This window comes from Anarrhichthys ocellatus, unplaced genomic scaffold (assembly GCF_004355925.1).
Source record: "Anarrhichthys ocellatus isolate YVR2014 unplaced genomic scaffold, GSC_Weel_1.0 scaffold1, whole genome shotgun sequence".
NCBI classification, from domain to species: domain Eukaryota; kingdom Metazoa; phylum Chordata; class Actinopteri; order Perciformes; family Anarhichadidae; genus Anarrhichthys; species Anarrhichthys ocellatus.
In genome coordinates, this window is record NW_022280031.1 from 18,069,002 (window position 1) to 18,092,452 (window position 23,451).

A 23,451-nucleotide genomic window follows, 5' to 3' on the forward strand; every position below is an offset into this window, starting at 1 on the left:
CTTGGTTGAATCTAGTTGAGTCTAGTCTGCCTGACTCATTGATCTTTTATCTGACTGAGTTTGTACAATTCGCGACGCGTTTGGTGTGAACGCAGCATCAGGCCACGATCACGACTCAATCAACTTTCATGAACTGAAAACACACTGAAAGGGTTCTAAGATAAAAACACGGACAACTCCCAGAACGGAAAACGCCGCGGTAGCAACCTGTCAATCACAAGGTTGCCACACCATCATTTATCATGAATACAATGAATACATCATGCTGTATTGAAGAAGACTTGAAACTAGAGATTGAGACCATAAACTCATGTTTACAATGTTTACTGAGGTAATAAATCAAGAGAGAAGTAGAGTCATTTTCTCATAGACTTCTATACAACCAGAGGAGTCGCCCCCTGGTGGACACTAGAGAGAATGCAGCTTTAACACATGAAGCATTGGCTTCACTTTTCAGAACCGGAGGTTGCCGCTTGGTTAACACAGCAGCCTGATCTCACAGGAGATTCACACTTTGCAAAAATAGACATCATGCTTTTCTTCTGATACAGTATAAACAAAAAGACAAAATGCAACCCGGGTGAAGCTAAACTAAATCTATTTATTAACAGGGACAATGCACATTGATGGAAAAACTGTGGAAAATCACAAGAACTTCAGACAAGATGTTTTATCAAGTTGCTGGTGTACGATTTATTATTCTAATAATGGATGACAATTCAGTAAATGTATGTTTTTTGTTACATTTAATTTTACAAAGTTAGAAAAGCAATGTTTAAGTCAAGCCTAGTGTTGCTTTACACATTAAAGAATGATCCCATTGACCTCCACACAGTGAGGCTTACTTCCTATTGATTTAACATTGGTATTAGATCGGTACCGTATCAGCTGATACCCAATGCCCAGGTATCGTAATCAGAAAAAGTTGGATCGGCGCATCCCAGATTGTACATTTAATATACAATAATTTCCAAAACTGGGAGGCTCTCACCAAAAGATGTTTTCCTTGAGACAACAATGTCCCCTTTAATAATTGATCTGGTTATTCCATTCCTAAGATTCTTCTGAATTATGAATGTGGTAAATGTGCTAATCCATTTTAACCTCATGCTAATGCTGGTATTCTTGAGAAACTAGCAAGAGTATGCTACATTTTTAAAATGATGAAACCAAAAAACCCAGCCCAGAGCTGCCAACTCTTTTACAATGGAAATAGCTATCAGCACTAAAAGTATCTACATGTAGACAGTCCGTCCCTTCAGGCCCTGAGGGTTTCAACAAAAATGTTGTTGAAGATGACCAACAATGCCTTTATTGTTTTAGAATATAATGAAAAAAACATCAGACTATTAAATAGAATAAAGTGCCCTGTTCGAGACTGTGCTCCATAATTGTGTCAAAAATACGCCCGCAGAATGTGTAAGGTCACTGGATTCTTCATCACATGGCAAGAATGAACTGTCCCTGTCCACTGCTGTCCAATGACAGAGCTTGTTACAGGAAGGCGCAGAATGTCCAGGATTCGCCCCATGATCACAACGAACAACATTGTTTCTTTACTTTTTGTACATTGTTATTGTTGTTACATCTCATTGCGTTGTTAGAACGTCACAAAGCAGTAAACCGACCACCCTCCTTATCTCCACCCCGCTGCTTCGGCCTGTGAGCTACGTCGTACCAGTTTAACTTCAGCAACACTTCTACGCTGCCCCTTTGCTGTGGCGGTAACGCCCCATTGTGGGTGCATGTGGTGCCCATTCACTCCTCCTGAGTGGCTTCTGATTGCGTCTTAGGTTTTTAGGCTTTTGTTGGGTCATGGGTGAGCTCGTCTACATTTCACCCAACTGTATTACTGATTTTTAATTGTTTTTGTTTATGGTAATTCAACATACATTCACATCAATGACTTGGTCACTGCATCTTCTATATTACTGTTTGCTGATGATACTGGCTTATTCCTTTCCCGAAAAACATTTCCCCCACACACATTCCCGAGGTTAATTCTGAATTAAAAATAATTTCTAAATTATTTAAAATGAACATGTTTCTTCAATTGTTATTGCATTTAATAAGTCCATGATATTTACTGCCCAAAACAAAAGTGAATGAATATAATTATCATAATGATTTATCAGTGTTGTTTGTGTTTTACTTGAATGAATGTCATCTTTAACATATACTATATGTGATCATCACCTCTGATCAGAGTTGTGTTTTGCTGATCTCTTATCTTACTAAGTATATGTATTGTTAAACTAAGTCTTGAATAGTTTAAATGTTTTTGTGTAACTGAATGAATATTCATTGTTATATCTACTAAGACTGATTTACTTTTGCTTGTGTGCTGTTGAATTTCTAAGACTTTTTAATGTCTCATGCAAGGAAAAGTCCTTTTGGTTTCATAACAACATGTCTGAGTCTTAAATATCCAGGTTTGCTTCCTCTTCTAATACTTCTGTTCAGATCATTTCATTTGCCTCAATCTGTGATTCTTACAGTCGGCTCAGTTGATCTAGTTTTCTCATTCGCGGCTCCCAAAACAACATCCTGGGATTGTGAGGTTACTGTCAGTCATAATCCAACGCCAGCACAAACACAGTAGTGCGATAGTTTCAGAAACACTGTGAAGAGGTGACATTCACTACCGAGATAAGAAGTGCATATAAAGAGTTTCTAGGGCAGAGGTTAATGCTAGCCATCAACATGTTGCCTCCAGAGAGGTAGATGGAGTGAGCTGGTCTACGAAGAGCATTTTGGCCAACAGATAAAAAAATTCACCATCATGACTCAAAACTGCCCTAACAGTGAATAAGCAAAGACATTTAGTAAAATCAGGTTATCATGTTTGTGTACCTTATTTAAATATCAGACACTGAACAAGCCTCTGTGGTCGTTCTTTCCGTCATCAGACATGTTGCCACTCTTAAAATGACCGTGTCTTTCTGTTCAAATCATTCAAAGGCACAACATGCAGCAGGGGAACAGATGAATACTTTCAGCTTAAAGTCTGTTTTCATATTGACCTTTTTCTCCCGTATTTGTTGTGCTGAGTGCTCTCTGGCGCTAGTTACAAAGCTGACTTATTATGAAAAGGGACACATTTGTAAAAGTTTTGGAATACCGGCAAGACTGTTGAAGGTGGGCTTGAAAGTAAACTTTCCAGTCAACACGGTGAAAGTCAACAGTCTGAAACTCAACTGGCCTACCAAAAGGTTTGCTTGAGGTAAATAAGATAAGAAGTCATTGCATCCATTTCAGCACATTCTCTGCTGAACATAATCATTCAGTTAATTTAACAGCGATCTGCACGTTACAATTTGAAGTTCATCATGTACAAATTAAAATTTTTAATTTGAGTTAAAGACTCTTCTGCTGATTATCCGTCTCAGGTACTACTGTCGGGATATGGTGACAGTTTGAGCAAATATGACACAAAGTTATTTCTCTACAGTAAGGCTCATTAAGCCCCTATAGAAATGGACACAAGGGGTGGACAGAATAACAGGAACACCCGAACTCCAATAATATAACACTGCTTGCATTAAACACTCTTAGGACTGTGACAGGCCGGCATTAAGTTCTGAACTGCTGCTTGCATTAACAATGAATTTAACTCAACTGTAAGTTGTTCCTGTTAATTAGTTTGCATTTAGTAGGAGCGATTGTTAAGGTGGTATAACTTTAGCCTGTACAAATACTGCAGCCATTCAAAACATGACTCCTTAACTTCCATTGTTCAGTGAGATGCTGCTTCTGTGTCTCTCGCGTGCTGCACAGACTCCTCACACCATTCCTTTATTTCCAACGCCGCGTGCACTCTCCAGCGCTTTCTTGTCTGCACGGTTCACGCGCGTAACGGGAGCGGGCGGGGATGAGGGAGAGCTCCGATTCTGATGTGGTGTACCCGTGAGAGCCGGTTAATAAGATACCAACCGACTCGTGAAATGGGTAGGGGGACAGGGACGGGCCCCTTATGCTGCATTCACGTGCTGCTCGTAAACCCCCCCACCCTACTTTGAAAACTGAAAACATTTCCGTATCACTTGGCGGAGCCTTTAAATGCTCCTGGATAGGAGTGGGTGATTACAAAATGAGCCCCGGGACAGAGCTACTTTGTGGCGGAGTGATGAGGAGAAGAAAGAACACCGAGGCGGTCCGGTGTTTTCAGCCGGGCGGGTTTGGAAAAAGACGCGCCGGTTCGCATCAGTTCAAAATCCACCTTCGCTCCTCGTGTAACGGCGCACTTGACAGAAAATCAGAGGCGGGCCCTCAACGCAGCGTCACGCAGCTCTCCTGTTGCGCTGAGAGGAGGCAGGCCGGTGTTTTTCCACTGCCGCGGATGTCTCATGTCCCCCCGTTTAGAGAGACAAAGGTCAGAAAGAGAGGTTTATAACCAGGCTAAAATATAAGCTACCAACTCGTCCAGCCCCTCAGTCGCTCTCGCGGACACAGACAAGACGACACGTGCAAGGGACCACGCTCAAAGGACATTAAAAGGACAAAAATAATATACAACATTACATCAACAGAGCAGGTAACTGAAAATAAATCGAATAATTTACATCCTCGTTGCACACCTCAGAAACGGGTCTGGAGAGGATGACTGTGCTCTTCTTAGTCACATTATTCGGATTTTTATCATAATTATGATTTGCATGCGTTTATTTGCGTCTGTGTTGTGTCTGAATGAGATTTCTTTTATTTTCAAACCAAGAGCAGCGTTTAAGAAGAGCTCGTGCATTTATGGGTGGAAATGATCAATTAGCTGCGTTTTCTTGCATTTCTTGGTGTTTTGTATGTCTCTGTACTGGTCGCAGTGTTAACGCAGATGGGGAAGCTGTGATGTCGATGTTGGATACAGACTGCTCTCTCTGTGTGCTGATTTGGTGGATTTAAATTGTTTTAATAGCTTTAAATGTAACCTGAGTTTTTTATTCCATGTCTTCTTCATGTGTTGTGCAGACTATTCATACATTCGTGCGTGGGATGCTTTTAAGGGGTATTTTATTCTTTTATTTGTCTTTGTTTCCCTCCACCCTCTTGTTGAGGATGTCGAGCAGTCCATTTTATGTAGACTTCCAGGTATGAACTGGTTATTTTCTTTTGTCATGCAGTCCGTCTCTTTTTCCAACATCTGTATAGGTTTGAGTGTTATTCCAGCGGAAGGAAATAGTCCTGTTGTATATTCTTATTTTTGCTTTATTTTATTGACTTCATTTCATTTAGTTCCGTTATTAAACCGCACAAGGAAAGAGGGGGAAGTGGCGCTCAGAGCGCTGAGAAGGCGGAGATGATCGTCAGTCGCACGTTGCACAGCATCGCGCGCTGCTTCTCCACGAGCCGCTCTCTCTCGGTCTCTCTCTCTCTCTCAGTTCAATTTAAGGGCGCTTCATGGGTACTGAAAACATTTGCAATGCAAATGTGAGATAGCCGCATGAGAAAAAGCCCTTTAGAAATGAGTAAAGATAACTTAAGGTGGAAACATGTAGACAATGTAGACAAAAAATAGAAATACAGAAATCGGTGGCAACATTTACATAAATGTATTTAAAGGTTTGTGTTCAGTGTGTATGTACAGTACGAGATCAGCACAGTACGAATGGTATATGAATGATAGTCTTCATGGTGGGTTTATTCCATCCCACGCCCCTTTCTCTCTCTCTCTCTCTCTCTCTCTCTCTCTCTCTCTCTCTCTCTCTCTCTCTAGCTGTTGGATCTCTTAGTTAGGGAGCTGCTCTGCTGCCGATCACTCTTGTTTTTTCTCTTCTTCTTCCTGTATTGATAATATTAGTAGTAGTCATTTTTCTATTATTTCCTGGTGTTATAATTGGTGCTTCTGGCTGCCCACCCAGATCTCGGTTCTGCACAAGGTTTCTACCCATGCTTGCTTATAGAACATTCTAGACCTTATATGACTATATGTGTCTGAAGATAACTTCTGTTGATTTGACGCTGTATAAATTTAAAGGAGATGAATTGAATTCTTCTAGCCTTCACATGCTAAAAATGCACAAAACGTTGGGTCCTTTGTGGTGTTATAGTCCTGATGGTGGCGCTACAGGTCATTCATTACAAATAATTCAACCTATCTCCCGCCGTAGTTTTCGCTCGATTGAAACCAAACTTGCTATTCTGCGTCTTCAGACTAACCTCCCACAGAGCATCAACGCGTTTTAACGGTAACAGTGCTGTAAATGGTTACTGCAATTTTTCGCTAATTAAATCTTGAAGGTTTATCAAAATATATCACACAAATGGATGTCATGGTAGATGTAGTGTGATACATTTCAGAACGTTTTGAACTGTACTTTGAATTCTATCCTCATGTTGGCTATTACTTTAAACACCAGTTTTTCTCTTGTGAATCTTCATAGAAACAAGTTACAGACAGTTGATGAAGTACAAATATTCTCAGACTTTTGTCTTGATAACAGAATTTTTTTATACTAGTTTGAAATCTTCCTTTACATGCAACCCTGGCGATTGCCTAAGTCATAGTGTGAAGCCCTCTATAGTTACTTCCTTAACAGGTAGTTCAACGAGAGCATGACTTGCTCTCCATGTGAAAGGTTGTGATTTCAAGACCGGGATGATGCAGAATAAACATGCTAATCCAAACGGAGACACGGTTTTAATAAACCTGTGCATACCTTCACTCTGGTGCTGTCCCATACAACGCCATTTGTATGAAATGAAGCAGAAACAATGTTGTTGCCTTTGAAGAAACCCCTGGGGGACAGTTGTAACTTCGCTGGTCAAACAATAGAATAGAAAACGGATAACACGCCCTGTGCTGCCCCACTTTAACCTGCAGAAGGAAGATCACGGAATTCTCGAACCTCCTATACAGTTTAAATTTGTTTTCTGGTTGCTGTATTGGATCTTCGTCCTTGGGTCGGTTAGTGAGGTCTCTTGCATATGTCTTTTAATGGCTGAAACAGAAGGTTTAATCAGGGGGGCAACGTTTCTTCAGTAGGGTTGGGTTGTGATTGAAGTTTTGGATTACTTTTAACATTGCAAGGTACCCAGAGTTGTTGACGCCCAGAGTCCAACAAGAGTCCAACAACTCTGGGTAACTTCCAACGATTCTGCCCAGATTTTTGTTTCCCAGAATACAGAGTCTTTTGGGACTCTGCCCAGATTCTTGTTTTAATCTGGGCGTTAAGAGCTCAGTGTACCTTCCAACGTTGAAATTGATCCAAAACTTCTATCCCAACCCTACTGAACAAACGTTGCACTCCTGATGGACAAGGTATTGACAGATAGTTATGTACATGGCAAAATTGTGCCTCTGTGCCCGCGACTGCCGTGGCCGGACGCATTATGTCTTCGGGTTGTCCGTCTGTCCGTTCCTTTCTCGCAAACTCAATATCCCAGGACAGAAACTTCCACTCGCACTCAAAGTTGAACTGATTAGAATTTGGGGCACAAAGCTCACTGTGACCTGTTCACCGTGGCCATGACTCAAGAATGTATTAATTATGACAATAATAAGAGAAAATGATGATGGGAGGACATTTCGTACAGACAACATGATTGGTTGGCAGAGGCATACAACTGGCAACTATAGTTATTTACGGCTGTCATTTGCTGCTATTTTATGCAAGGATTTATCATTTTCTGCCATGGATTATACTGTTGGCAGGATGGAAGGTAATAAATAATAATAATAATAAAACTCTCCCCTGAAAGCCAGTGTAAAGATGTTCTTGTTGGTTAGCAGCTCTTAAAAAACGGTGACCAACCACACTTAGTCAAAGAGGGAAATAAGAAAGGTGGCAGAAAAAATCAGAAGTGAAACGTCCAATTTGGAGACTTCTTTGTAGATGTACTTGGGGTGGAACCTTCTAGCTGAATCACACAGACTGGCTGATAAACTGGTGTACAAGTCCAACCTTTCAGCTCCTGACCCTGAGATTAATCTAACTAATCTTGGCTGCTGTAGCATCCTCTTCTGAATCAGCCACTGTGAGCTCAGGATGGCATCAGATCTCCTGCGTCCAGAGACACACCTCTGACTATAATGCTCTCTTTGTGTCCTGTGGCTGCTTCTGTAGGTGGCACACTTTCTCTTGCTGCTGATCATGGAAAATACAAAAAAAAAACATCACTTGATTACACAAAATGCATCGAAATGTGTGCCACGGGGCATTTCCAACTATCCAGTTGTATGTTTGGATATTTATTTAAGTGAAAAATGAAAGCTGCTGTATTAACTGCCGGCATGTTTGCTGTTAAATCATTCATTAAGAGCGTGTTTGTGAAATATCAGTCATAAGCACGTCAGCGTTCCCAAAGTTTTTACAAATGGAAACCGTGAGAGCCAACAGTGACGGGGTGAATAAAACCATCAGCCTCAGTTACACATCAAGAGTTGCCGTCAGACTTCCAGTATATGACCGTGTGTCGGTGATATCAGCTCTTTCTGAACCTCCACCGCTACTGTACATATTAACCAGCATGAACCACTGACCCACACACACCCAAACAACTGCCCCTGGTTAACAATTTGACTAGTAGATATCCCCATAAAACATCCCCGGCTGATTACTGACATTAAGACAAGCGTTTCTTTTGTACTGCAAAATGGATGGTTAAATATGCAATTGAGGAATTATCTTTTTAAACATGTGCTGAATGTTGCAGACATTTCCAGAACACACATCTGAACATTGGATAAAGCCAAGTTAAAAACTCTTGTTTCATTTTGTTGACATATTAGAGTCAAAGGGTGTTACTCAGGGGATTTTGGATATCTCTTCGTATCACTAGGTAAATCAGAAAACACTGTCAACATCCATAAAAAAACAAGTTTTGCCATGTTTTTTATAAATACAATGCTGTATAAATCTGACTATAAATGCTATGCGAACAAATCCCTCTCTGTTAACCTTCAGAATATAGAGAGGAATGAAATTGTAAAGTTTGGTGTATGTAAGAGCTGCTGAAATGGAGATTTCTGGATCAGAGTCTGAGAAGAAAAATCGCAAAATTGACCAGAGCATGAAAAATGATGTCCTTGGAGGTCTCCCTCCAATCTTGAATGGTTTTATATAATTGTGTTGAAGTTTGAACAGCTGGTAATCTCGGCCAGCAGCTCTGAAAGATTTCTTCTACCTTGGCAGCTGAAGGTGAAAGCAGTTAAAATGTGGATTTATAGCCGGCTTTCAGGAGGTTCAAGCTTGTTATTAAAGGAAGGAATGCCAAGTGCCCATCTTCACATGTTTATGATGGAGGTCAAGTATTCTGATGGAACAACAGACCAGCGACCCGCTTACCGACCGATAGTTGACATAACGGATGAACTCTGCATCAAAAGTGGATCATCTGAACAACCAGAGATTTGAAGCAGCAAGCAACAGCAACCTTTGAACATCTGCACTTCACGACAACTGAGAAAACTCAATCTGCTGATGAAGAGTGTGTGATGTGGTCATAAAGCTCCACGACAGGAGAGTGGGTGAACCTTGGGCTATCGTTTGGTCGGCTGCCGATTCCAACGTCCGAAAAATGAATTGTCTAGCTTAACTTTTAAGGATCACTGATCACACGAAAATGCATCTTGTCAGGCTTCAAGTAATCGTTTGTGTCCGACAAACCAGAGCGCGGACCAATCAGAGTCCTGAGGTTCGTTCAAAACAAAAATGGCAGCTCCTGCTAGCCTGCTAGCGTAGATGCTGCAATAGCATCAGTTATATCACAACTGTATTATTATTGTTTCATTGAAAGAAGACAGAAGAACAACACTGAAGGCTTTCCTCGATGCAAAAGATGCTTTTCACTCTTCTCCCCACTGGCTTAGGCAAGAGTTTGATTGACGGATGGTTCATCCAATCACCTGCCAAATATGTTTCTTAAAGTGGCTGGCCTTCCCCAGTGTACACAGTGCAGTTACTAATGACTGCTTCGATGGTTCTGTGTAACAAACCATCCGCTGGGTCAGGTGAGGAAACTATGATTGTTGTCAACCAAAAATTCATATTTTCTTCTTCTATGTCGATGGTATTTTGTTTTGCATGAGATGCACTTGAAGTGCCATCTGCTGGTAAAATTAGTAGTTCCTCTTTTTTTCTGTAGCATCTCATGACTCATCTCATGACTCAGACGGTGACACAGTGTTCATGTAAATGTGCGAGTTAGCCATTTGTACTTCCCACCTATATCTGATATGACATGAATGCAGGGTTGAAATGATAAAAGCTGGCGCATTCATGCAGCTAAGCTGGGGTTTATCACTAAACCGACCCACTCAGGATGAGAGCAGGGATCTCGTCAGGGCAAAGCGTCTTTGGAAGATGTTGTCCTGAGACTGATGCTACGCGTACTGATCCGTAGGTTCCAGATCGTTTCATGAATGCTGGTATCACAGTCTAGCTATAAATCTTAGTTTATGTTAGTGTGTGTAAACAGGAGTGGAACCTACTGACCTGCATGACATTGAATACTAGAAAAAACTCAGAAAATACAGAGCATCAACAGTGACTGTTGACTCTAGTTAGATAAGACTAGAATGTATGCACCTCTCTGCATTCTTTAACTTCTACACTTCCTGTTATCTCTGTCCGTGCCTCTATCTCTCACAGGCGTTCTTACTGTGATACTCTGTTACACTTGACGTTTCCGTCCCTCATGCCGTGCTGTTTCCAATCTTGCTCAATTTTGTTTTATCTGCATCTGTTGCATATATCTTTGTCTTTATGTGCGTGTGACTCTCTTCTCTTTGTCACTGTCTTTTAGTAACCCGTCTGTAGCTGCATACCCTTCTGCTCAGTTAACTTTTAACAGCTCTATTCTTTCTTTCACCCTCTGCCCGTCTACCATTCCCTCTACATTTCCCTCTCTTCATGTCCGATATTTTCTCTCACACAATCATAGTCACAATAAGTCCGTCTCTTTCTGTTTCTCTACCGAATAGTTAAAAGCTTCAAATATTTTTTCGTGTTGACATTTAAATTGTTATTATTAATTATCTCAGTCCCTAGTCCAAATGTATTTATTGAAAAAAGATGGATGTAATGATTTCCAAAATGTACGTTTTTATCGAACTAAATATTCTCCTATAATCCATATTTGTTGGCGTTTTGCCTTTTTAAAAACATTTTTACAGAAGTCATAAACTGTTTGCTAAACTGTACTAACGAGGCTTTCCAGCAGCAATCTAACAGCACCATGAACTGCTTTTATACATATAACCACAAATAAATGACACGTAGGCTATGCTAGGATGTTGTTACATTTCTTTTTTGGATACGCTACAACAATGCAATGAAGAATAGTTATTCTGGACATTTGAGGCCCATTATCGTGGCCAACCAATATCGTGTTGAACGATTATCTCTTCATATCGCCCGAGCCTAGTTGGAGGAGTAAAATATCAGTTGTGATTCTCAAAGAGAGGAAGGAGTGAAAGAAATGTGGGGCAGAGGAGGTGGAGGAGGAGAGTGGAATTAAAAGGTGGTCAGCCCAGTGGAAATGTACATGGTCTTAGAATAGGAGAGCGTGTTATATAAGTGGTTAGAAAGTGTGTGTGTGTGTGTGTGTGTAATGGTGGCTGGGTTCTGAAGTCACTACATGAGTATCAGCCTCTCCCACACACACAAGACAATGAGTCTCTATGTTTTACAGCAAGAATTTTGCCTGTGGTTTAAATGGTCCCAAAGGTCACCGTGATTCCCACGGCGTGTCTCGCTCTCTGGAGGTCGCTGGAGGCAATGTGCAACAACATTTCCTGCTTGTGTATCGCTGCTCTCTAATGACTGTGATAACGTCAAACTCTCTTTGCTCTAAATACAAAATCTGCAAATTCCTCGTCCGACAATCAACCTTTAAAACAGTATGGTGACATCTTCTACTTTGGGTCTTCTGATGAAGCTTTTCTGGGTGGCACTCTGTTCTTCTGGTAGATTAGCCATAGCAGCTAGTTCTGCTAATGCTCACTGCTCACTTCCATCCATTCTCTGCTGCCTATCTGGGGTCCATGTGGCAGGAGATGACAGCAAAGTAATAAAAGGTACAGTAGACCATGCGTCTGTTTTTCCCTGGGATGTCCGCCAGCTCTTTCACACCTTGGGTCAGGTTCTGCCACAGAGTCTCCACCCAGTTGGTTGGCGTGGAGCACCTCCACAGGGAAGTGCCCAAGAAGCATCAACATCAGATTCCTTGAGATACCTAAGCTGCCTAGTTTCAATGCAAAGTTCTTTTTACGGATAGCTGAGCTCCTCAACCTATTTCTAATGCTGCGTTCACACAAGTTTCAATAGCATCACGGCCAGGCGTGATAAGCTACAGTGTCATTGCTCAAGCTCTTGTTGACGTAGTTATGCCTTAGCATTTTCTTTGATGGAACGGATCAAGGTGAAAATAAAACGTATGATTGGTTGACACTTCAACACATCATTGGAGCATCCTTCACACAGTGTCGAGGGTAGCCGATTGCTGAGTTGTAAAAAGGATTGCAACCACATTGCCCAGTTTTTATTATATTCTTGACTCTTCGTTGATACAAAAGGTTTGTAGCCCGATATCCAATTGGTTTTAGCTGTAAATAAAATACTTTAAACAAGACGTTAATTATTGTACATTTATCATCATCATGCTTACCCTCTAGAAAAATATGATAGCATATTAAGTGTTGAGAGGAAGTAAATGAATGTTAGGAAAAATAACAGTGTTGCTCTGAAGCACTTTATTTGCATTTATCCAAAATAATTTATAGTACAAAGTTCAAATGTAAAGCAAAGGTCTTCAATGTTGTAAATGTGTTACACAAGTGTTACACAAACGCTTTTGTGAACTCGACAAGGTTGAAGGATGATGCAGAAACAAAGTAGCAAAACAAACATATATTTGTATTAATACACACAGATTACTTATTTAATATTTGATGTGAATGTGCATCAGTATCGATTATAGATCTCATTAACTACCATCATCCTCTTCTGTTACTCCCATCTCTTCTACCTCTTGCTCAGGAACAAATATATTGTTATGCATTGTAGATAGCTGAATGTGCCAAATATGGTACAATGATAAGAGCTCAATGGGATTAAGGCTGAAGTTGTGGAGATGATTGTGTAATGTTTAGGCATCTTTTCCTTCACTTGGTTTTCAGTGGAGATAAATGGATTAGACATCGCATTGGACCCGATGTAACCAAGCCTGTGGATGTCTCATTTGATACAGTTCACCCATTCTTTCTGTGGTAGCTTTTATAGTGAGTTAAAAGCTTCCATGGAGTGCCACAAAGCTCAGTTGCAGGTCCTCTACTTTTTAGGATTCACCACCTGCAAGGTTTGAGAATGTATTTCTTTGCTGATGACACCCAACTCTATAGTGGTGTCCATCCTGTTTGTTTTCAGTAGGATTGGAAAGAGATTTGCTTTGCATGCTGTGCCAAAATGAACCAAAACAAGGAAGCTAAACTAAAATGCATTGTGATACAGTGTAAGCAAGCAAATCACAGTTTGTGCTGCTATTAATGCTTGTCTAAAAATATAATTCACCCACAATCGATTCATTCAAGTGTTTCTCGTATAAACGGTCCCAATGATCCCATTCTCTCTGTGGTCAAAGAGCATCAGCCAGTGTTGCAGGATATTTTTCTCATCTCTCATTAATTGTAGCTGGTTTTGTTATTCACATCAGAATGGCAGTCCGCCTCTATAGTGGAAGTAATATCACTCTTGGCCATTAATATCAACCGCTGTAGTTTGCCACGGACATAATGGAGTCCATTGTTTCTCAAGCAGGAAATACTTCCATTTACACACACACACACACACACACACACACACACAGCGAGTGCTTTCATTTTCCTGAGTGTTATTAATTAACTGTCTAGGAAGTTAGTCATGAAAACAAATGTGTCTGTACGTGTGTTTGTGAAATCATTAACTAGCTTTAAGGATACTTGCATGCACTATCAGATAGAGGGCGGATGTACTGTACAGTTGGTTGCTGGCAGAAAAACAAATGTTGAAGGGATTTGTACAAGAATCCCCCAAACACAGTTGAAACGTCTCTCTCCTTTATCTCTCTGCAGATATATACGAGCAGCCTTTTTTAATACTTGTTAGGTAAAAGTTTCTTCTGTGTCTAGAACATGTTCATGGTAAAAACATTTTTGGAAACAAATCAATGAAAATAATATAAGCAACAGACAGAAAACACAAGGATTCATCTGAAATGTAATCTTGTCCTCGATCCTGCCCCGTTTCAGTATCTTGCAGAAAGTCAGGGATAGGATGAATGAGAGAGACAAAGATCTGCTACAGCAGTCTGCTAGATGGAAATAGATAAAGACATGACATTTTCCACAATGACAGACATCTGCTGACTACTAAGTATGTCTCTCTCCCTCTGACTCTCTCTCTCCCTCCCTATTGCACACATACACATACAAGACTGAAGAGCCCTGACTTAATCCATTAAAAGGACATTTTAAGTGTGTTTGTTTTAGCTGTAGCTTTTACTTCAAGGCAGATAGATTTGAAACAGTTTACCTCAGACAGACTGCAGTGTTGCAACGATTGCGAAATTCCTATTGAGTAGTTGTGATGCAAAACATTCACAGGAGAGTATTTACATTTTTGTGTTGTTTATTTGTCATTTGAAGATAAACTGCTATATCTGTTTAGATTTGTAATGGAATTGAACTTGCAATACCATCAGTACAGGCTATATACGTGTAGTAACAAGTATCACACCAGTTAAGCTACATGTGTGGCTTTGTGGCTTGGTAATGATATCGTAACGGCTTCAAAAACGGCTGACATGAATCAGGGAAGGCTAATTTATCTGTGCCTGCATGTGTGTGTATGTGTTTCCACTCGCACTCCCAAAACCCTCAGTAATATAAATTCAAAGAAGCCAAGCAACAAGAATCAGCTTCGTCCCAGAGCCCTCCGGGTTAGGTTGTAATGAGTGGCTTACAGTAAAGAACGGGTTCTGAAGTCAAACATGAACATGTTAATGGAAGCTATTATCGACAATCCATGTTGGTAAAAGTGTAGTTAAATTTGTTTGCCAGGAACCAAAGTTACCCTTGAAACAGGCTTCTGGCAGTTTGGGAGCAATAGAAAGGTATTAATAATACTTACTATTAATTAATTAGTGATAAACAATCTCTTGTAATGTTCTTGGAAGTCATGAACATCACCATTACACGTCCTTACTCCTTGGGGCTGTTTTTTCCATTTACTGCAAGTGAACTCTGCTGAACGGTTTTTGGAGATATTGTTTGTGCAACAGACTAATATTTGGGAAACTGTAACTGTAACATCACAAGTGTGATTCCCATTAAAACTAACATTGTATTTTTGTATCTACGGGGGTACAGTCGACTCTATCTTGAAGATGTCCCTGACCTCTGAATTGGGTGTCAGCAAAGTATGGGTAGAAAGTAATATGTCTATGAATATATCGTTGGATCATTTTAAGAGCTTTCAGGACAAATAGACTACATGAACACCTGGAATATCATGTAGTTGTTCCTCTCTTCTTTCAGCACATGTTAAAGCTTTCAAACCTAGTTGTCCGAAACTGCTACCACCAGTCACCAGTCAAATGCTGGAGCATCATTGGTTGGTCCACCAGCCACTTTGGCGTGTAGCCAGCCACCATCAAGTGGTTCTGTTGGGGTCTGAAAATCAATTCAGCTTTCTATGTGTTGACAGCAGTATTAAAAGGCTGCGCTGTCAGGGGATTCATTTCGATCCAATTCTCACTGGATTTTCTTTTTCTCCGTCTCCTGTTTCTACAGAATGGCACAAAAAGAGAAACTTCAGTGCCTGAAGGATTTCCACAAGGACACTCTGAAGCCGTCTCCCGGTAAAAGCCCCGGCACACGGCCCGAAGACGAGGCAGAGGGCAAACATCCGCAGCGGGAGAAGTGGGCCAGCAAGTTGGACTTTGTTCTGTCTGTGGCTGGCGGCTTTGTTGGTTTAGGGAACGTCTGGCGTTTCCCGTACCTCTGCTACAAGAATGGTGGAGGTAAGGCGTTGTTATACCTCATCTATTCATTGGGTTGATTTGCTTATCTGCTTTTTTTCACATTTAAAATGACTGTTTTCACTCCACCCAGGTGCATTCCTCATCCCCTACTTCATTTTCCTGTTTGGCGGAGGTCTGCCGGTCTTCTTCCTGGAGGTTTCCCTGGGTCAGTTCACCTCTGAGGGTGGCATCACCTGCTGGGAGAAGCTCTGCCCCATCTTTACAGGTATGTCCCCAGTGATATGAATCGATTGTTGGTATAGCATTACATTTTTGGCAAACATAGTGACGGTTTCGGTTACTTTAGTACAGCAGCTACGTCACAAATGAGTAAACAGTGACTTTTGATTTCACACGGGACATGAACAATGGTCTACTGGGTTAAAATCTGGTGATTTTGTAACCCACTTTTGTACCCCACCTCCTCCCTACACCGACTTACGTGGGTCCCATACAAATGTATTACATGGTTTATTTATGAATTATAGTGCATTACTTCTCAGCTACGAAGTGTGTGAGAACAGCCTGAATACACACTGTATTACATACATATTACAGGCTGGTATATGCTTTTCACTGCAAAAAAACATTTAATAGATTAAACCAATTGTGGTACGTTTTTAGTCAGCTCCACTTATAGCTCCGCCCACTGCCCCGCCCCCACAGCGTCTCACTTAACGACTGATGAGCACGCGGCCCGGTATCAGCAGCCGTTTCCTGCCCAACTACTGGGCTTACATTTTTCCAGACCTCTGTTGTTTTTCACAGAGGAATGGCTGTGCAACATAAGGCTGAGTCACACCAGACTCTCCTCCAATCAGAGCGCTGAGACTTTACCCTGCAACCGTTACCAGGCAACCAGGCACTGCACTGGTACACCGACACACTGAGGCCTCTATTCAGCGCCAACCTTCCCCGGCTCTCACCTCGCTCTCCGGTGAAAACCTCCTCTCTCCTGAGAAAGCACGCTTTAGAGTTCCGAGATGTATTTCATGATTTTACTTCTGGCATCGGAGTGAATCGTGTTTTTTTTGTTTTTTGTGTGTGTTGCCCAGACGCACCTCTATTTCTCTTTCACTTCTTCCGTCATACTTCCTGCCTTCCTTTCCTTCCCTCCTTGTTCATTCCCCTCGTCAGTTCTTCTCACCTCCCTCTCTCCTCCTGTCCGCTGCCAGCTGATTAAGGTTAACGCATTCATCATCGTATCATCTGCTCTCAGTCGGTTTTCTGTTTGTGCAAACGTACATAAACATCCTCTCTGATCTTACCTCAGGTTTGTACATTTAGTTCAGTCATTTTATCGGCGTAACCGTCTCATTATCTCCATTTAATTATTTACTCGTGCCGCTGTTCTCGCTTTCACACTCACTTTCTTCCTTTCAGACACATTATCCCCCCCGCCGTCTCGCACACACACACACACGCCCGAGATGGTGTACAGAGTGTCCCAAATCACACGTTGCTACGGCAACAGCGCGGCAACACATCAGAGAGGTGAAGAGAGAGAGGGGGGGGGGAAGAAAAGAAGCAGATCAGCCAGAGGAGGCATGAGATGGATTGATGAAGACGAGGAAAAAGGTGGAGAGAGGGAGAAAGAAAGGAAGGAAGGGAGGCCATGGAAAAAATGGAGGCAGAATGAAGGGAAGACAAACAGAGAGAGGCGGAGAAGGGGAGATAGAATGAAGGGAATGGAAAATCAGAAGGATTAAAGCAAGAACAGAGAGAGATGGTAGAGACACGGTAGATAGAGGAGATAGAAAATAGAGAGCCCCTTCTAGACCTTTCTTGTAAACATGATTTTGTAAATATAAATGTCGTGCTAATGAAGCATTATGGGTTTGATGTGAAATGAGAGAAAGAGAAAGGAGACATGTGGTTCCAGACATCTGAATTGCTGCCCACGTCTCGTGTTGTGCTCATTGAAAAAACCACCGAGAGCAACAATCGGAGCTTAGCCCGTCCATCCAGATCCACTCCGAACAGAAGCGCCGATGAGATCAGTGCAGCCAGATAGTTAATTAATAATAATTCTACCCGCAGAAATATCAACTCTCAAATCGATTTATTTTTTGTTGTTATCGACATGTAAAACGTTCATCGTTCCTATGTGCAGACAGAAGTGGTAGACACAGGACGGGTACTGTACACGGGTCACTACTGAAAACAACCCCAAAGTGAACCAGGATAACGCAACACGAACACAAAGTCACGACTCAGTAATCCAGAGAAAACAGAATTCAGTCTAATTATCAGGTGTCAGCCTGAAGCCGGGAACGGGATTAAAGATGATCGACACCAACAGAGACCAGATACCCCACACACATCACAACCGTTTCCATCAACACACTCGTGTTCAGTGCAGGAGCGGAGCACATATTGAATGACTAAGAACACACAGGTAGACTATAATAAGAGTCGTGTCGCATGGCAATGGCCTAAAGTCACGTTCTTGATAAAACAGAAACATTAATCATAAACACAGTTCGTCTTCACACGGAGAACAAATTTGGATAAGACGGTGAATGGAAAGCTGATGAAGTGGATTATAAAATAACTGCTACTCTCTCTCAATCAAAGCTCATTGCACTTCACCGTTGCTTTATTTTCACAATTATTTCATCATGTATTTTTTGTTGTTGGTATTAGATTAGTGAATACGTGAAAGTAGAGTCCTGGAATAAAATACGACCACCGCTTGATGTTATCTGGTATTCAGGCAAATAGAGGAATTCTAACAAGGGACTGAGACAGACTCCGTCAACACCTCACACTGTGTGACAGGTCTCACACCATTTCATCATCTGAACTGGAACAGACTCAGTCAAACTTGATCCAATCGCCATTATTCATAATTGGCTCACCGATCATAATGTGGGTCTTGGCCTTCACCTAGTCGTGCTTCATGGATGTGATCGAAATGTACCACGAAGGTCAGTTCTGTTTTTTGGGGGTTTCCATTCAAAACAAGTGTGGTACTGATTGCCTAGTTGATTTAATATCTGCATATTCATGACATTGGACCTCATGGAAGAACATTTTCATATTATTATCCTAACTTTCTTGTACATTGTTTTTGTAAGTCGCGCTCGTACGAGTATGAAACGTCAGATTCAACACAGGCTCTTAACTTTAAATACTTGTGAAAATGACCAGCGTAAACATGATGAAGGCCACCTGTGTGTTTATGAGAATTGCAATTTAAAACCCATGAATACCGTATAAGGCTGTGTGCCCTGCCCCACATGTCCTACATTGAAGTCCTGCTTTTGGAGATCCCAAGAAGGAAAGTCTTTATTTGTTTTAATGGCGCTAGCAGCAGAATTAAGAGACCTACTAAAGCCGAGTCACGGGGACAAATAACGAGTGCTGAGTCACTGAAATACAGAAGAAATGGTTCCGTATGAAAGAAACGTCTCGCCATCAATAACGGAAATGGGAGGGGCTTCAAATAATTTAAGATGTCCAAACTGATATTATAGTTTTATACAATAGCATCAATTGCCAATCTATATATTTGATACTGTTTGAATATATTGAGAATCATATTAGCCAATAATTTGAATTGCAGAGTCAACGAGGATAACATCGTTATGAAGTTTAATTTATGAACAATCCATTAGTGGAAAACGTAGGCGTGAGCAACAGCAGACCAATCGCTCGTGACTCTTGCGACCGGTACCCTTCGTAAATTGTGTTCGTACCTCAGAGAAAATAAAAAATTTGAGAAAATAGACTTATGCGGCAAGTTCTCCTAAATCACTCGTACAAGCCGCATAAGAACGGATCCGTTAGTACGAGTGGTTATTTCAAAGGTTAATGACACAAATGAAAGATTTGCCATCGCAACATAGTTTTATCACGCTGCCACTAAATATTACTGATGGTTATTCCCTCGGTCTCGATCCTCCGAAGGTACTGTCGTCACCTGGGAAGTGAAACGATGCGTTTCTTCACGCCGCTCATGTGCGTTGAAAAAGGATCGGGCGTGGATGTAAACAGAGCGAGCGAGGTCAGCCGAGGTCAGCGGACGAGCACGAGAAATGACATCATGGAGGAGGACGCATCTGTTTGTTTGATCAGCACTGTTCCATGTGATCCGAGCAAGTGTGTGTGTGTGTGTGTGTGTGTGTATTTAAAGATGTAGATTCGTGGCAGCTGCTAATTAGTGGAGTGATTGAAAGGACATGATGCGATGGTCAAATAGTTCACACATTCACGCACACACACACACACACACTAGAATTCATGCAGATAGTTCATAAAGACCAGGCGTAAGCACTCTTACACACACACTCACACACACACACACAGATGGCCAATGACGTTGAAGGACATTAATTTGGATGAGTGGCCTCTGTCGGCGGTGTGTGCTGACTGATACACACACACACACACACACACTAATATACTTATACGACCACAATCATTACTTAACCTCTTACCTAAAACCTAATCCATGTTCAGATCTTGACCCAAATCCCAACTCCTACACCTGCTCCCATTTTCTTCTCTTTCTATGCTTGTGTAGTAGGAGCACACACACACACACACATCCTTGTTCCTGTGTGATCCGACGCGTCAAACAACATTTAAGAGCAGGGTAACACCATTGAAGGTTAAATAATTAAAAACATATTGCTGTCGACCTTGAGTAGGCCCAATGCACTCGAAGATAAAACTGACTTTTGAGTTTTTCTCATTCTATATTTCGTAAACCTTCTTTTTGATGGCTGTACTATTGCATCAGATTTACATCTTTTCAAACGCATCTCCATGTAATGTAGTCTGAGGTGCAGTAGATGATATAATACAGCTCTGTGGGGTTTGAACAGCATCACAGAGGAGGCAGAAGCATCATCCTGCCAGTTTCTCAAGGAAAATGTACAAACAAACGCGTTCATCAGTCCTTCACTTGGGGACCAAAGAAATATCAGTGATGACATGTTGGACACACATGGATGTTAAACTACATCATGATTGGTTGGCAGAGGAATACAGACGTGACGCAGTAGTTTCGGACATTATTTACTTATAAATGAATGCTATCTGTTCGTCATATTTGGACCTTTAGTTGCCATCTCGCTGGACTGTTGATGTCTTCATGTGTCGTCACTTTGCCCTCTCTCCTCTCTCCAGGTATTGGTTACGCCTCCATTGTGATCGTGTCCCTGCTGAATATCTACTACATTGTCATCCTGGCTTGGGGCCTCTACTACCTGTTCCAGGTAGGTGTGGGAAGACATTTGAAAAAAAACTAAAAACTCTGATGGCAATAAAGTGAAGCTCTTTCATTTCCATCATAAATAAAGGATTTTATGAGGACATTCTGACCCTCTACGTACTGGCTAGCAGGAACGTCAGTGTTGTAGTATAAGGGTCATGCATAGCTGAGAAAAGGTAAATCATAATTTCCCACCAGCCGATGAACACAATGTAAGGTGAAGTTGGTTCATATAAAAGCTATTTGCTGGCAGAGGTTGCATCATTGATCGCAAGAGTGATGATTGAATTAAACCCGTCATCGTCTTTTGATCCACTGAAGAATGTAGCACTGTCATTTAAGGAATACATCGTTCTTTAGCAAGCTCTCCTTTTTTTGGAAAAATAAATGAAGTCCAATAAAACATCAGTTTCACATTTGCTTCAAAAGCAAATACAATGACCCAGTCTTTGCAAGAGGTTATCTGTTCAAAGTTGGCCCATCCACTGTCCAAAATACCCAGTATGCAGTAGTAAGAAGATCAAGGGTGTCTCTCTCTCTCTCTCTCTCTCTCTCGCTCTCTCTCTCTCTCTCTCTCTCTCTCTCTCTTGAAAAAGGTAGCGTGTGAGCGTACATAATGTATGTGTAGGTGTGTGTTTGTGTATCGGGTCAAAGCATACAGAATTCAAATCAATAACTTCACAGCTCATCTTGGCTCGCTCAGAAAAAGTGCATGTGTGTATAATAGGTTAAAACAGATATCTGCTCAGTCTGCCTATAGCAGAATGGTTTATGATGTTGCATTTGTGAGGGAACAGAGCAAAGTAGACATCATGAACATGTAATATCTGTGTTGTAAAACAACAACATGTAATGTAGTATTGAAAGAGACCAATTGGAAAATTCCGGCAAACTTGAAGCAAAGAGCAGTGCTTATGTTAATGTCCCAAAGCCGTCCTCCATCATAACTTCTGCTTCTTCTTTACTGGTTCCAGTGTTTTCAGCCGGAGCTGCCCTGGGCCAAGTGCAATCAGCCCTGGAACACCGATCGCTGCATCGAGGACACCTACCGCAAGAACAAATCCCTCTGGCTGGCTGCCAACGCCACCAACTTGTCCAACTTCACCTCCCCCGTCACCGAGTTCTGGGAGTGAGTTACATAAGAGAATCATTCTGGTATAGAGGAACAAAACGCTCTGGCTCGATTGTATTTCTTTAAATGAATCACAACTGTCTCGGGTGGTACTAAGCACAGGATGCAGTGATGGTGCCCTCTCCAAATAGATAGTGTAGATGACAGAAGGGGGTGGGGGGTGTCGCTTGAGATACGCAGCCAATGGCAAGTTATACCCACAGTCTACATCCATGAGTCAGACTATAGTTAAAGGAATACTTCTACCACACAATGAGCATTTGGAGGCCGGGTGTAACACTCCTCTCTACTCTCTCTCGTCTCTTGTACGGACTCGAAGATGGTAGCGGCGGACGTGTTTTTAAGTAACACGATTTTGCCGTATGTTCGGGAGGTAGCTTTCCTGTTGTTAGTTGCGGCCCCAGTTTACTTTAATTCATCGAGGCTTTTCAGGGCAGACATTAAGGAACTTTAATTCAGAGGCTTTGTTTCGCTTTGATCTGATTGGCTGGTAGTCAGAGTGACTATAAAGCGACCTGGACACATTTGGAATAACCGTCAAAGACTAAAGGGTTCTTAGGTAGTGCCAAAGAAAACCCGTTTATCTCTCCATAGGACACAGGAAGTAGTTCAAACATCAGTTATTTGTTCATTACCCTCATAAAGACTTTCCCTCGTGTGTGATACACCCTCTTGATTCATTTGAAATCGCTGAGATCATAGTGCTGTGACTGAGTTGTACAGATGGACCCACACACTAACAGAGCTTTCCTTTTCATGCTGCAGACATAACGTGCTGGGTATCTCCAATGGCATAGAGGATATAGGTCCTGTCAAATGGGACCTGGCTCTGTGTCTGCTGCTCGTCTGGGTCATCTGCTTCTTCTGCATCTGGAAGGGAGTGAAGACCACTGGCAAGGTAAACACATGATTCTGTTATCCTGTACTGTCCTGTATTTATGTTTTTATCATGACTAGTTGTGTTTTGCGCTGGAACAAGAGTTTGTTCCTCTTGAACTTGCTGAACTTAAAGTGAATGCACGAATGAATTACCCGCTTTCATAATGACTGCCGGGAACCCTGACAGGGTGACGCTCATATGACTTTCTTTTTTTTTTTTTAACTGCAG

The 23,451-nt window shown here is 41.6% G+C and overlaps 1 protein-coding gene across 1 annotated transcript in view; it reads left to right on the forward strand.

Annotated features, from left to right (window-relative positions):
* The first annotated feature begins 4,280 nt into the window (after window positions 1-4,280).
* slc6a6b (solute carrier family 6 member 6b) overlaps window positions 4,281-23,451 on the forward strand; it is a 34,439-nt gene continuing 15,268 nt past the window's right edge. The window contains exons 1-6 of the mRNA XM_031861263.1: window positions 4,281-4,534; window positions 15,761-15,990; window positions 16,082-16,216; window positions 21,127-21,215; window positions 22,186-22,340; window positions 23,109-23,241. Coding sequence (XP_031717123.1) covers window positions 15,762-15,990; window positions 16,082-16,216; window positions 21,127-21,215; window positions 22,186-22,340; window positions 23,109-23,241 — 741 coding nt within the window. The 5' untranslated portion in view covers window positions 4,281-4,534; window position 15,761. The remainder of the gene's footprint in view (window positions 4,535-15,760; window positions 15,991-16,081; window positions 16,217-21,126; window positions 21,216-22,185; window positions 22,341-23,108; window positions 23,242-23,451) is intronic.